We start from the raw sequence: 13,695 nt of genomic DNA on the forward strand, positions 1-13,695 counted from the left end.
CCCTTACTTGGTAAATACAGGATACACTTTTCAAAATTTTAACTCTCTGACAGCACAGGAAGCTTGTGTAGTATGGTTGTTATACATTTGGTTATTGATGATAAGTGACATTCCAACTGTATAGTAAAAAGTGAGTTCTTGATATGGAATAAAATGGTTTGGGAAACTCCTAAAAATGTGACGAAACAGGAAATGTGACAAAACAGGATCATCTCCATTCATTTTTCTTTTCATCCTTTTTTTTCCTATTATTTATTCATTTGTAGATTCATAGACATTTTGTGCCTGGCTTGTGCTTGGTACTGGAAAATGAAGATGGATTTGGGTTTTAAGAGCACATGTGTACAAGAAGAGTAAGAGAAATACACAATTAAGGGATGAAGAGAAAAGAAAGAATGTAGTTTAAGAACAGTGCAAGCAAGAATGAAGTACAAAATATGTGAAAATTTAAAAGAAAAAAAATGAAGGGAATTAAAATGACCTTTTAGCCATATTTACATACAGAGCAAGGAGAAAAACAAGGAAGGGTCAATCTGTCACTTTGGGAACTGGTACAAATTTAAGACATTGCATTGGGGAAAGGAAAGCCATTTAATGACTACTTACCTTCCACCTTGTTTGTTAAACAGAACATCTTCAAACTGGAAAGCTTTGAACAATTATAATTAAGAAGAGTTTGAAGTCCATAAGAGATGAGGCATTGAATTGCTTTAAGCTGAATGAGTCACCAGTTTCATAGAAACCCTGTAAAGTAACCACTGTTCCACACCCCCATCCCCCATTTAATAGCTAAGGAATCTGATGCTCAGAGAGATGATACAGCTAGTAAGTGATGGTCAGGATTCCCAACAAAGTCCGTCTTTTTTCAAAGTAATATTCTTCCCAGTATTTGGCATAGCTCCCCAGAGTTGCCTCAAGTCCAGATCCCTAAAGACTCAGTTCTCAGCAATCGTAAATTTGTTCCTAATTTTTCTAAACTTGTGAACTTAAATTATGTAAGCTCCAAATGCCTCAGAACAAAACCCCTTGAGTTGCAGACCCAATAGTTTAGTTCTGAAGCTTGAATCTCCTAAATTGGTATCCTTAGCTCATAGAGAGTTACCTAAATTTTCACCTTTCTGCCCTAAGATATAAATCCTAAGTGCTGAACTGAGATCAGCAATGGAACCCAGACCCTAGCTTCTAAATTCTGAGCTTCAGTCTTCTGTTAAACCGAGCCAGGAATAAGAAGTCCCTTCGGGGAGAGAACTCCTGTACATTTCAGCTGTAATGGACATCTTTCCATTTAATCTGGACTACTGACATACAAGAATGGTTCTCTTTGCCTAGAATGCTTTTCCTCCTCTTCCATCCCTTCTGCTGACTTCTCCCTTTTCCTTATAAGATGCGAAATGTCTTCAGAAGGCTTACCCTGACCCACAGATTGAGTTGAAAATTATTCATTTATATAGCACATTGTACCTCTTCATTAATAACACGCGTCACCCTGTAATCTTCTATTTACTTTTCTCCTGTCTGCCACACCTTAAGTGTCTTTCCTTGCTGTATCCCCCATGTGCCTAGCATAGTGCCTGGAACAGCAAATATTTGAACTGATGAATGAGTCAATTGTTAACATCCTATGGTGGATGTGAGGTGTGATAGTATCTAAAATTGTGCTGAATCAGCAAAGAAAGGCATTCCATAATTTTGGCTTATAAATAAACTATGCTCTGCATCCTTTACCGTCATCTTTCTCTATATTTGTACTCTCTCATACATTCCAGGTGCATATAGATTTAAAGCTGCATTGTGAGCAGTTGGATCTATCTCCCGAGGTAGAGGTCGAGAGCATATTCTAGACCTATTATTGTAGCACTGTTATCTCCAGAAGTCAGCAGTCTCAGCCTGTACTAAACACACAATCTCAACCATTATGAATGTTTCTATGACGTCACATTAGCCTCCTTCTCACCCTCAGAATCAGAGTTGTTCCTCCTAAGATTCATATGAACATTAACTTAAATGCAAATGGATGAATCTTAGTTAAAGGTTCATTTTTAAAAATAATGGACTGCCTGAAATTGAATGTGGGTGTCTTTCCTGACAGATAGCTTATAGAAGGGACAATTAAGCCCAGAAAGGTGAGAACTGATGATGCATCAGTGACTCATAATAAGAAATTATACACTTACCATTTTCTCTATGCATATGTTTTCTTCAGTGATTTCTGAAGGAGATAATCATGGCAAAGTCAAATTCACCTATAGAGCATGTGTTGGGTGCTGTTGGCTTGGTTCTCATGGTCCACTCTCTACCCTTTGCACACTGTCATCTGCCTGGCGGACTGACATCAATGCAGACTGTGTAGATGGCATCAGTGGGCTCCTTTGTCCCCAGCCTTTGGGTTGGGTGCAGCCCATGGGAAGGCCCCTCCAGGATATCAGAGGGCAAAGAGAGTGAGGTCAGGGTATCAGTTACCCTGGCTCTCTCCCTGGAAGTTTGACTGTTACCCTCAACCAAAGTCAGAAATGCTGTCAAGTGGCCCTTGCCTTACAGTTACCCTGTTTAACTTCTTGTAACTTCTTCCTCCTTTTGCCCCTTCAGGCTGAAGCCTACACTGTCCTAGACCAGGTACTGTTGGATTGTTCTCTATGTTGGATTTCCCAAACTCCTGCCAACACATTCTTAGAGTCTCTTCATTAAAGTCCTCAGATTACCCAATTTAGATATTCTGTCTTTTCCCTGCCTGGAATCTGTCTTATACAGAAGTTATTGTGGAATGAGAAAATATGCCTGTGTAATACACAGGATTATAATGGCTGTTGATAATAGAAGCAAAGGGTTTAAACCTTTTTCTTTGATGACTTAGTTGGGATATAGTTTGCTTGTATTAGACATGAACTTTTTAATATTTCCAAGAGTACTCTATCAAAATAGATCAAAATAAATCTATGTGCCCAGAGATCTACCAAAGAGCATTTCAAAGAAGGATGACATGACACATGAAACAAATCGCAAGTTAAAGGCTGAAAAGAAACAATGAAATTTCAGATTTAGTTGTTTCACAAAAAGTAAAGTTTCTATAACTGTTCCATTTTTTACTCATTTTTTTACTCATGTTTTCATTCTTTCATATATTTTGGTTTCTACTTCGTGCAAGCGAGATGTCAACTGGTGATAAAAATAAACAAGCAAAAATTATATACCATGCACAAGACATTTTTCAGCCACACTTTTGCTGGGTCTCAACTAAAAATGACAAACAGTTCAGGCTTCTATCATTTCGCTTCTCGGAGAATTAAGGCAGTGGTATGATGTAGTGTGACTGATCAAATAGAAAGTTAGTATTTGATGAAATGAGAAGAGTCCATGAGGAAAATTGAAGCTAATTGAATCAAAATAAAGAACTGTTATCTCAAAAGATATCTGGAGGTAAAAGGAATTTGGTAATGCATTGTGAAGATGGGTGGTTATGCTCTATGTGCGGTGTCAAAGAGAGGCATAGAAGTAGAGGTGAGAGAATATTAGTTCTGCCTTTAAGGACAAGAAAATCTCCACTCTGGATCAAGGACAAGTCACAAGGATGCTATTTAAAAAAGATGCCTTTCAATTTTCTTCATTCCCTATTGAGCTTGATGCTTATTTGAAATGAATACAAACTATTATGTGTACTCCAGGACACATTGTGGTTCAACCTTCATGCTGTGTTCCATTTTTTTTTTTTCTTTTAGTAGCGTTGTATATTGTAGTGATTTGCTATTGGGTTAATAGAGAACAAACAGGCTTTGATTTTTATTCCTTTGACAAGAGGGACTCATATATTTGAAGTTACGTATGGAGCTCTTGCAGTGTGCCTTTCTACTAAGCAGTGGCGAATAGGGCAAAATAGTCCTTGCTCTCAGGAGAGGAAGGAAAACCACTCTAATTGTTTATTGTTCCATCAACTCCAGAGGAAGGACCAGGAATGTGTGGCTAGAGATTAAGTAGAGTAAAAACAGTCTCATTGTTATAAAATTAGAATAAAAATACTTTTATCATTCATCCTCCTAAAGTAGTATGCAAAATTGCTAGTTGTATTAGGTTTTTTTTTAATATTTATTTATTTATTTATTTATTTTTATTTTTATTTATTGTATTGGGTCTTTGTTGCTGTGTGCAGGCTTTCTATAGTTGCGGAGAGCTGGGGGCTACTCTTCATTGCAACGCACAGGCTTCTTATTACAGTGGCTTCTCTTGTTGTGGCGCATCAGCACTAGGCATGCGGGCATCAGTAGTTGAGATGTGTGGGCTCAGTAGTTGTGGCTCGAGGGCTCAGTAGTTGTGGCTCAAGGGCTTTGTTGCTCCGCAGCATGTGGGATCTCCCCGGACCAGGGCTCGAACCCATGTCCCCTGCATTGGCAGGTAGATTCTTAACCACTGTGCCACCAGGGAAGCCCTGTATTAGTTGTTAATATCTAAATATCCACATCTAATTTTTCCCATGGATAATTATGCATGTAATAAAATATACATTCTGGAATTTTCTTAATGTTCACCTTCTTAGGATAAATGTAAAAGTCTACCCTTGTGGCTCTTCCATGCTGCCTGGAATAGTTACATGCCATTTATGTTTTCAGTACTTCTGCTTTAGTATAATTGTGCTTTATTTAAATATGTAAAGCAAAAACTAAAAGTGAAGCTAGATATTTAATGTGGAGGTTAGTTTGTATAGGAGCAGTTCTATTTGATAAAAGTGCATAGTATTTGAACAGGATGTAGAGGAAATTACTGCACATGCTCTGGCCTCAAGCACACAGTCCATTTGACTCAGAAGCTAATTTGTGTTGCTGGCATTTTCAATAGAGGTGGATTATTCCATCTCTCACTATCTGGGGCAACAGACACTATTCTGACAGCAAAAAGAATCAGGAAAATGAGGTATGTAAAAACTGTCATTTTCATGACCTAATCAATATTTGAGTACCATGGGGGCAGTGGCTAGTTACACTGCTTTCTAGAACTGGTATTTATGTATTGTGATAAAGCAGCTTATAAAAATACAATCACAAAAATGTAGGTTACTAAACATTTAGCCACGCTAAATATAGCTAAAAGGATGAAGAAAAAGTCTCAATGAATATTTTTCTTAAATAGAAGAGCCCACTTTACAAAAGTGTGCCCTTTAGCTGAAATGAAAATGTCTCTTTTGTTGACATAGTGCTTCGGGCTATTGTTCCTCTTTCTAGTAGACGATTTTTCTAAGTTACATTTGCAATTAATGTACAATTCTGCAATATAGCCTTATAAAATCCATTCTCAGGGAGGTAATATAATCTAGCAACATCTAGTGTCTTTCTTAAAAGGCTTCAAATGTTTGTCGTTTAAAAAGCTATTTTACACATTTTGCTTTTGTGTTTGAAAGTCGAGGATTAAGCAGCACCACTTATAACAAAATACTATACATGAAGCCTTTTCTTACTTCGTTAGACTGCAGTTGGGGATGACAAGGAGACAGCAAAGCATGCATTTTGTCAACACTCAAGCACTTTCCCTTTATATCACTACCCGTGCAAGGAGTACTGCCTTCATTGTACGTGTGAGAGCTATCTTCCTAAAACAATCTTAAACGCCTCTATAAACATTCTGTATCTGGCTTTTCCATTGACAGAGTGCTAAAGAGATGATGATGATCCAGGCCTTTTTATGAAAACATATTTGAAATTTATGTCACTGCATGTGATAAAAATTTGTGATAGAGACAGGGAAAAATTTGAAACTGAAGAAAACATTTTCCCTGGAAATGTCTTTGCTATTCTTGAAAAGGATGGAAATTATATGTATGAAAGCTGTAATAGTTTAGAAGGAAATAGGATATATCCTTAGGGTTAGTGGCTTCCCAGAACAGAACTTGCCATTATTCAGATTAATAGCACTAAAGTCGTAAATCATTATTTTAAAAGTTTAGAATTAACGATGTCACAACTCAGGCTTATTCTACCTCAGTGTAAATTTAGAGATGTTATGTGAACAAATAAAACTTTGGAAACTAGGTTAAACTTTGAAATATGAGTAAAGTTGCTAATTATAATTTTTCCTTCAGTAAAAAGACAAAAAACACTTACATCAATTACCTTCACAGTCCTTGGCTTTTCATGGTTTTCCTAATTGAATAGCAACTGAAAAATTATAAAGTCAGTGTCTTTCTTCTCCATATACATGAATATTCTTGTGGCTGTTAAAATGATGAAATCCAAATTTAAGTGCTTTCCACATTGATAATTTCAACTGACCCAGCAGTAATCCTGTAAAATAGGCTAGTGTAATTATTTCTCCTAATCTTATGGGAAAAATAAGAACAAAAAAGAGGCTTGGTCCTTCGTCTTTTGGTACTTGGTACTATTTTGTGTCAATTTTTTGTCCTTTTTTTTTTAGTTACACAAAAGCCTTTCTTGCACTCCCAGTAGTTTCATCTCACGTTTATAAATCCCCTGATCCTATCTCTTTTCTCCTTCAATTTTACAGCTTGTCTTTTTCAAAGCATTAACCATGTTCAGCAGATGCCTCCCCTCCCCCTAATCTTTGACCTTCCTCTTGTCTACAGCAGAAACGATGGAAAGTAATATATACAGAAGACAAGAGAGGAAGTGAAAGGCTAACGAAGTTATTAGAAGTCAGAAAAGTGACAGAAAAAGGGAAGAAGTTTCAGAATTTCAGAGGGAAGATGATGGATGGTTGCTCATGCAACAAATCTTGGTGACTTCTTGTCTCTTCCACTTCATCCATCCTGTTACCTCAGAAATAATGCTGCTCTTTTAGAAACTCACCTCTCTGTCAAGAGTCACCTTTGGGTCACAAAGTCAACATTAGACTCTGGCTGATTCTTGTAAGAGAAAACTACATTCTCTTTGAAAAGACATTAGAAGTAATATTTATTCTTTAAAAATGGAAAAGAACACCTACCAAGGATCACTAGCTATTTGAGGAAAAATTTTAATATAAATATAAGAGAAACATAAATAAAAAATATAAAAACAAACGTAAAAAAGTAACTTGGGCATAAATTCTCTGAAGTGTTCTGGCCTGTGTTAGAGTTTTTATCACTGATGTCCCCAGAATTAGATAAGATACTATGTCTTTGAAAACAGAAAAGGTATTATAAAAAGAAACATCTGAAGAATAAAAGATGTTCTTAAAAATTAAAAGTGTAATAGCAGAAAAAATTTTTCAAAAGATATATAAGAGGATAAAGTTGAAGAAATATCTGAGTACACTGCAAAAAGATAAATCACTGGAAAATAGGAGAGAAAAGATAAGAAAATTAAAGGATATTCCAGAATGTCCAACATCCAAAACGGAGTCCCAGAAACAAAGAACACTGTGAGCAAGAATCACAACTCTCAGAAAAATAAGTCAAAAATATTTTTCAGAAAAGAAGGAAATATTTTCCACATTAAAAGATTTACTGAGTGCCCAGAACTAAAGAGGAAAGGAGATTCCTTTCAATAAAAAAATCAAGCCTAATGAAACTTAAAAGCTTTTGCACAGCAAAAGAAACCATAAACAAGAAGACAGCCCTCAGAATGGAAGAAAATATTTGCCAGAAAAGCAACTAACAAAAGATTAATCTCCAAAATATACAAGCAGCTCATGCAGCTCAATATCAAAAAAGCAAACAACCCAAAAATTGGAGGAAGACCTAAATAGACATTTCTGCAAAGAAGACATGCAGATGGCTAATAAACACATGAAAAAATGCTCAGCATCACTAATCATTAAAGAAATGCAAATGGCTAATAAACACATGAAAAAATGCTCAGCATCACTAATCATTAAAGAAATGCAAATCAAAGCCACAATGAGGTATTACCTCACGCTAGTCAGAATGTCCATCATCAAAATATCTAAAAGCAATTAATGCTGGAGAGGGTGCAGAGAAAAGGGAACCCTCCTGCACTGTTGGTGGGAATGTAAGTTGGTACAGCCACTATGGAAAACAGTTTGGAGGTTCCTTAAAAAACTAAAAATAGAACTACCATATGACCCAGCAATCCCACTCCTGGGCATATACCCTGAGAAAACCATAATCCAAAAAGATACATGTACCACAATGTTCACTGCAGCACTATTTACAATAGCCAGGACATGGAAGCAACCTAAATGTCCATCAACAGATGAGTAGATAAAGATGTGGCACATATATACAATGGAATATTAGCCATAAAAGGAACGAAACTGAGTTATTTGTAGTGAGGTGGATGGACCTAGAGTCTGTCATACACAGTGAAGTAAACCAGAAAGAGAAAAACAACTACTGTATGCTAACGCATATATATGGAATCTAAAAAATGGTACTGATGAACCCAGTGTCAGGGGAAGAGTAAAGATACAGATGCAGAGAACGGACTTGAAGATATGGGGCAGTAAGGAGGAGGCGGCAAAGGGGAAGCTGGGATGAAGTGAGAGTGTAACATTGACATATATACACCACCAAATTAAAATAGATAGCTAGTGGGAAGCTCCTGCATAACACAGGGAGATCAACTTGATGATTGGTGATGACTTAGAGGTGTGGGGTAGGGAGGGTGGGAAGGAGTTGCGGGAGGGAGGGGATATGGGGATGTATGTATAAATACAGCTGATTCACTTTGTTGTACAGCAAAAACTGGCACAACAGTGTAAAGCAATTATACTCCAATAAAGAGCTAAAAACAAACAAAAAAACCAAAACTTGTAAATGCAGAATAAAAAGATATTGAAATGACCAAAAAAGAAAAGAAAAGAAAAAAAAGATCATTTATTTGTAGGGCACCAGAGAGAAAGAGAATTTCTAGAATCATACTCCTCGATAACAACTAACAAAAACTAGAAACTAACAGAACAAGACTTTCAAAATTATTGTCATCCTAGAATCTCTGCTCAGCCAAGCTACCAATTAAGTTTGGAGGTAGGACAAAGTCATTTTTAGGCATGCAACATTTCAAGAAATTTATTTCCTATGCCTGCTTTCTCAGTTATCTCTGGAGTAGTGCTCCATCCTCCAGGGGGTAAACTAAAAAAGAGGAAGATCTGGGATACAGACAATAAGGAACCCAACATAAAAGCAAAGCAAACAGAATCCTTGGAATGATGCTAAATGGAAGATTCAAAGACAACATATGTTCACCAAGTCTAGACAGCAACTGGTCCAGATGAGCAGACCAGAAGGTTACAGGGAGATTCTTCAAGAAGCTAAAATTGAAAAAAACACATAGTATGTTGAATATATTAAAAGAAAATTTATACTGAAGGAGAAGAGTTTTGTTGAATTTCATAAATACATAGAACATTAAACATATGAATACAGAAAGATGATTTTTGATGACTGGGTTTCGGGACACAGGGAAGTTGTACCAGAAAAGATACCATAGTGTAGTATATGCTACTTGTCATAGCTATGGCTAGCACCTGTATTGTCATGGTGTAAATAGCTACCTAAAAAATGTTATGATATGACTATACTGGAATGATAAGGGACCATGAAGCACATTGTGTGTGTGTGTGTGTGTGTGTGTGTGTGTGTGTGTGTGTGAGGGAGAGAGAGAGACAGAGACAGAGACAGACAGACAGAGAGAGACAGTGAGAGAGAGAGAAAAGGGTGTGAAGGTAGGGTGGGAGATAGTGAAAGTGAGCTAAATACTCAACTTTCATAATGGGACGTCTGTAGATATTACCAAATCTGGAAAATCAAGAAATAGCAACAATTATGAAGCTATATGCATGTAAGGATTTAAATTATAAAATAATCAGCTAAAATAGTTGAAATGTATTTCCTCTGGGGATCAGGATACGGAGAAAATGAAGAATAAGAGATTGCTGTTTTTTGTAATAAGCTTTTAGAGTCTTTAAACATGCACATGCATAACTTGGATACAATTTAAAATGGAATTGGAAATGAAACAATAGTTATAGAAAGCAAAATAGATGTATAAATCATTCTCTTATCACTTAATAAAAGCTTTATATACATTATTTAAAGATCTTAAAAATTATTAGTATTATAGTGTATGTTTGGCTATGGCTCTTAATGTCATTTTTAAAAAATTTTCATAGTTGTCAGTAAAACATAAGCCTGGTTAGTTCTGAAGAAGCTGTGGATGGCTAAAGCATTCACTGTTGACGGAAAATCTAGGGAAAAAATTTGTGAGCATGGCAGCATGCTCTTCAAGCTCCTAGAGGAGATGCCACCTGTTTCTGAGTTGCTGACATTTTGCTAACTTCTTTGGGCATCACAGCACCATGGTCAACATTGCCTGGAGCTTTGGTGTCAAGATAGATAAGAGTTAGTATGAAAAGTAAGGTTCTCTAGGCCTGGCCGCATCACAGAGGGAAATGGCTTATGAGGTCTTTGGATCTATTTTAAATTCTGTTTATATGGGCAAGTTTGTGACAGTTTTTGAAGAGGGATGGCTTTTAGCACATTTATAAAGAGAAGAAGCATCTATGACATTAATCGTCAATCACAACTTCCTTCTTCTTTTCAGGCTTCTCCATAACCTGGCTATTCCATATTCTGCAGGAATTTGTCCTTTTGGGGTTTCCAGTTAGTGATAGGGACAAAGCTTCAGCTGTTCAAGCTCAAAAAGACCTTAAGGCAAAAAGTTGTGAATCACTAGGGAAAAAAAAATCCCCATTCTAGACATACAGATGGCCAACAAACACATGAAAAGATGCTCAACATCACTAATCATCAGAGAAATGCAAGTCAAAGCCACAATGAGGTATCACCTCACACCGATCAGAATGGCCATCATCACAAAATCTGGAAACAACAAATGTTGGAGAGGGTGTAGAGAAAAGGGAACTCTCCTGCACTGTTGGTGGGACTGTAAGTTGGTACAGCCACTATGGAAAACAGTTTGGAGGTTCCTTAAAAAACTACAAATAGAACTACCATATGATCCAGTAATCCCACTCCTGGGCATATACCCAAAGAAAACCATAATCTGAAAAGAAACATGTACCATAATGTTTATTGCAGCACTATTTACAATAGCCAGGACATGGAAGCAACCTAAATGCCCATCAACAAATGAATGGATAAAGAAGATGTGGCATATATGTACAATGGAATATTACTCAGCTATAAAAAGGAATGAGATGGAACTATATGTAATGAGGTGGATAGAACTACAGTCTGTCATACAGAGTGAAGTAAGTCAGAAAGAGAAGGACAAATATTGTATGCTAACTCACATATATGGAATCTAAAAATGGTACTGATGTACTCAGTGACAAGACAAGAACAAGGACGCAGATGCAGAGAATGGATGGAGAACTCGAGGTTTGGGGGGTCGGGGAGTGAAGGGGAAGCTGAGACGAAGTGAGAGAGTAGCATAGACATATATATACTACCAACTGTAAAATAGATAGCCAGTGGGAAGTTGCTGTATAACAAAGGGAGTTCAACTCGAGGATGGATGATGCCTTAGAGGACTGGGACGGGGAGGCTGGAGGGGAGTCGAGGAAGGGAGGGAATACGGGGATATGTGTATAAAAACAGATGATTGAACTTGGTGTACCCCCAAAAACATAATAAATAAATAAATAAAATTTAAAAAAAAAAGAAAATGAAAATGAAAAAAATCCCCATTGTAGCATTTCAATCAGAGGAGGAAACACTTTTTCTTATCACAGAGTGAAAGCCAACATTGAAGGCTGGCCACCTCTTTGACCACAGTCTCCGTCACAGACTCATTCCTTCCCACTTACCACCTGGATCACAACTTTCTCAAGTTTCCAATGATTTTTAGAACAATGCCTAACAAGAGTCCAATCCATTAATTGTCCCTGTTAATGAAACCTATGCTGTGGCATTTAGTTGATCCCTCTGCTGGAGAAAGCTCTCTACCTGTACGTGATGTCATCCCACTCTCCCCAAACACACTGTCACCTGACTCCTGCTACCCTTACATTTTCAGCATGTCACTTTCTCCTGGAAGGTAGTTTAGATGCCCCTGATATAGGTTTATTGTGACAATTAAACAGCTGATAACAAAGTAATGTGCTAATTGCCCATTTCTCCCTTTGGACTACAAGATTTTTAAGGATGGAAGGGTTTCTTTTCTTTTTTCACCATTGCTTTTTCCATACCTTATATAATGCCTGGCCTTGGCATAGGAGGGACTCATTAAATATATGTTGACTTGAATGGATTTGCTATTTTCTTATTTATTTTTTATATTTTCATACTCTATGTCATAATGGCGACATTTGGGGACTTTCTTATATCTATACTATCTGCTATTGAAAAACACATATTAGGGACTTCCCTGGTGGCTCAGTGGTTAAGAATCTGCCTGCCAATGCAGAGGAGACAAGTTCGATCCCTAGTTCAGGAAGATCCGACATGCCATGGAGCAACTAAGGCCGTGCGCCACAACTACTGAGCCTGTGCTCTAGAGCCTGCGAGCCACAGCTACCGAGCCCATGCACTGCAACTACTTAAGCCCATGTGCCTGAAGCCCATGCTCCAAAACAAGAGAGGCCACCTCACTGAGAAGCCTGCACACTGCAGTGAAGAGTAGCCCCCACTTGCCACAACTAGAAAAGCCTGCACGCAGCAACAAAGACCCAACGCAGCCCCCCAAATAAGTAAATAATAAATAAAATGTATAATTCAATAGTTTTTAAAAAAATGCATATTAATCTCTATGTGCATGGCACAGAGAGATTATGGGAATTGCCAGAATCTCCACCCCAAATTAAAATGTTAAAATCTGCAAATCTCCTTCTAAAAAGAGAAGATTTTGCAATCCATTAACAAATAAATGCATCTTCATTTGTATTATAGTTGGTCTAGAGAAAATGAGACAACATCTAATATACCTGAGGATTGCATTAGATGAATGGCAGATCATTTGACATACTAAAATGTCCTTAATATGATTTGTTCACAATCTTTCTATTTTATTACAGCCGGAGCACCGACAACAGACTGGCCCACCGGCGGCAGACAGTTCTCCGTGAGAAGGGGAGAAGGTTAGCTAACCGAGGACCAGCGTACATGTTTAATGATCACTCAACAAACCTATCTATTGAGGAGGAACGCTTTTTAGATGCCGCGGAATATGGCAACATCCCAGTGGTAAGGAAGATGTTAGAAGAATGCCTCTCACTCAACGTTAACTGTGTGGATTACATGGGCCAGAATGCCCTGCAGCTGGCAGTGGCCAATGAACATCTGGAAATCACAGAACTTCTTCTCAAGAAAGAAAATCTCTCTCGTGTTGGGGATGCCTTGCTTTTAGCTATTAGTAAAGGTTATGTTCGGATTGTGGAAGCCATTCTCAGTCATCCAGCTTTTGCTGAAGGCAAGCGGTTAGCAACCAGCCCCAGTCAGTCTGAACTCCAGCAAGATGATTTTTATGCCTATGATGAAGACGGAACACGGTTCTCCCATGATGTGACTCCAATCATTCTGGCTGCCCACTGCCAGGAATATGAAATTGTGCACACCCTCTTGAGGAAGGGTGCTCGGATTGAACGGCCTCATGACTATTTCTGCAAGTGCAACGAATGCAACCAGAAACAGAAGCATGACTCTTTCAGCCACTCCAGATCTAGAATTAATGCCTACAAAGGCCTGGCAAGCCCAGCTTACCTGTCGTTGTCTAGTGAAGATCCAGTCATGACAGCTTTAGAGCTTAGCAATGAACTGGCAGTGCTGGCCAACATTGAGAAAGAGTTCAAGGTAGG

General features: G+C 37.8%; 1 protein-coding gene across 1 annotated transcript in view; it reads left to right on the top strand.

Moving 5' to 3' along the window:
- The window catches only part of TRPC6 (transient receptor potential cation channel subfamily C member 6), a 131,676-nt gene that overhangs the window by 75,527 nt on the left and 42,454 nt on the right, over nt 1–13,695 (top strand). The window contains exon 2 of the mRNA XM_057695249.1: nt 12,916–13,690. Within this exon, the coding sequence (XP_057551232.1) occupies nt 12,916–13,690 (775 nt within the window). The remainder of the gene's footprint in view (nt 1–12,915; nt 13,691–13,695) is intronic.

Source organism: Hippopotamus amphibius, chromosome 9, assembly GCF_030028045.1.
Source record: "Hippopotamus amphibius kiboko isolate mHipAmp2 chromosome 9, mHipAmp2.hap2, whole genome shotgun sequence".
In the NCBI taxonomy this organism is placed as follows: Eukaryota; Metazoa; Chordata; class Mammalia; order Artiodactyla; family Hippopotamidae; genus Hippopotamus; species Hippopotamus amphibius.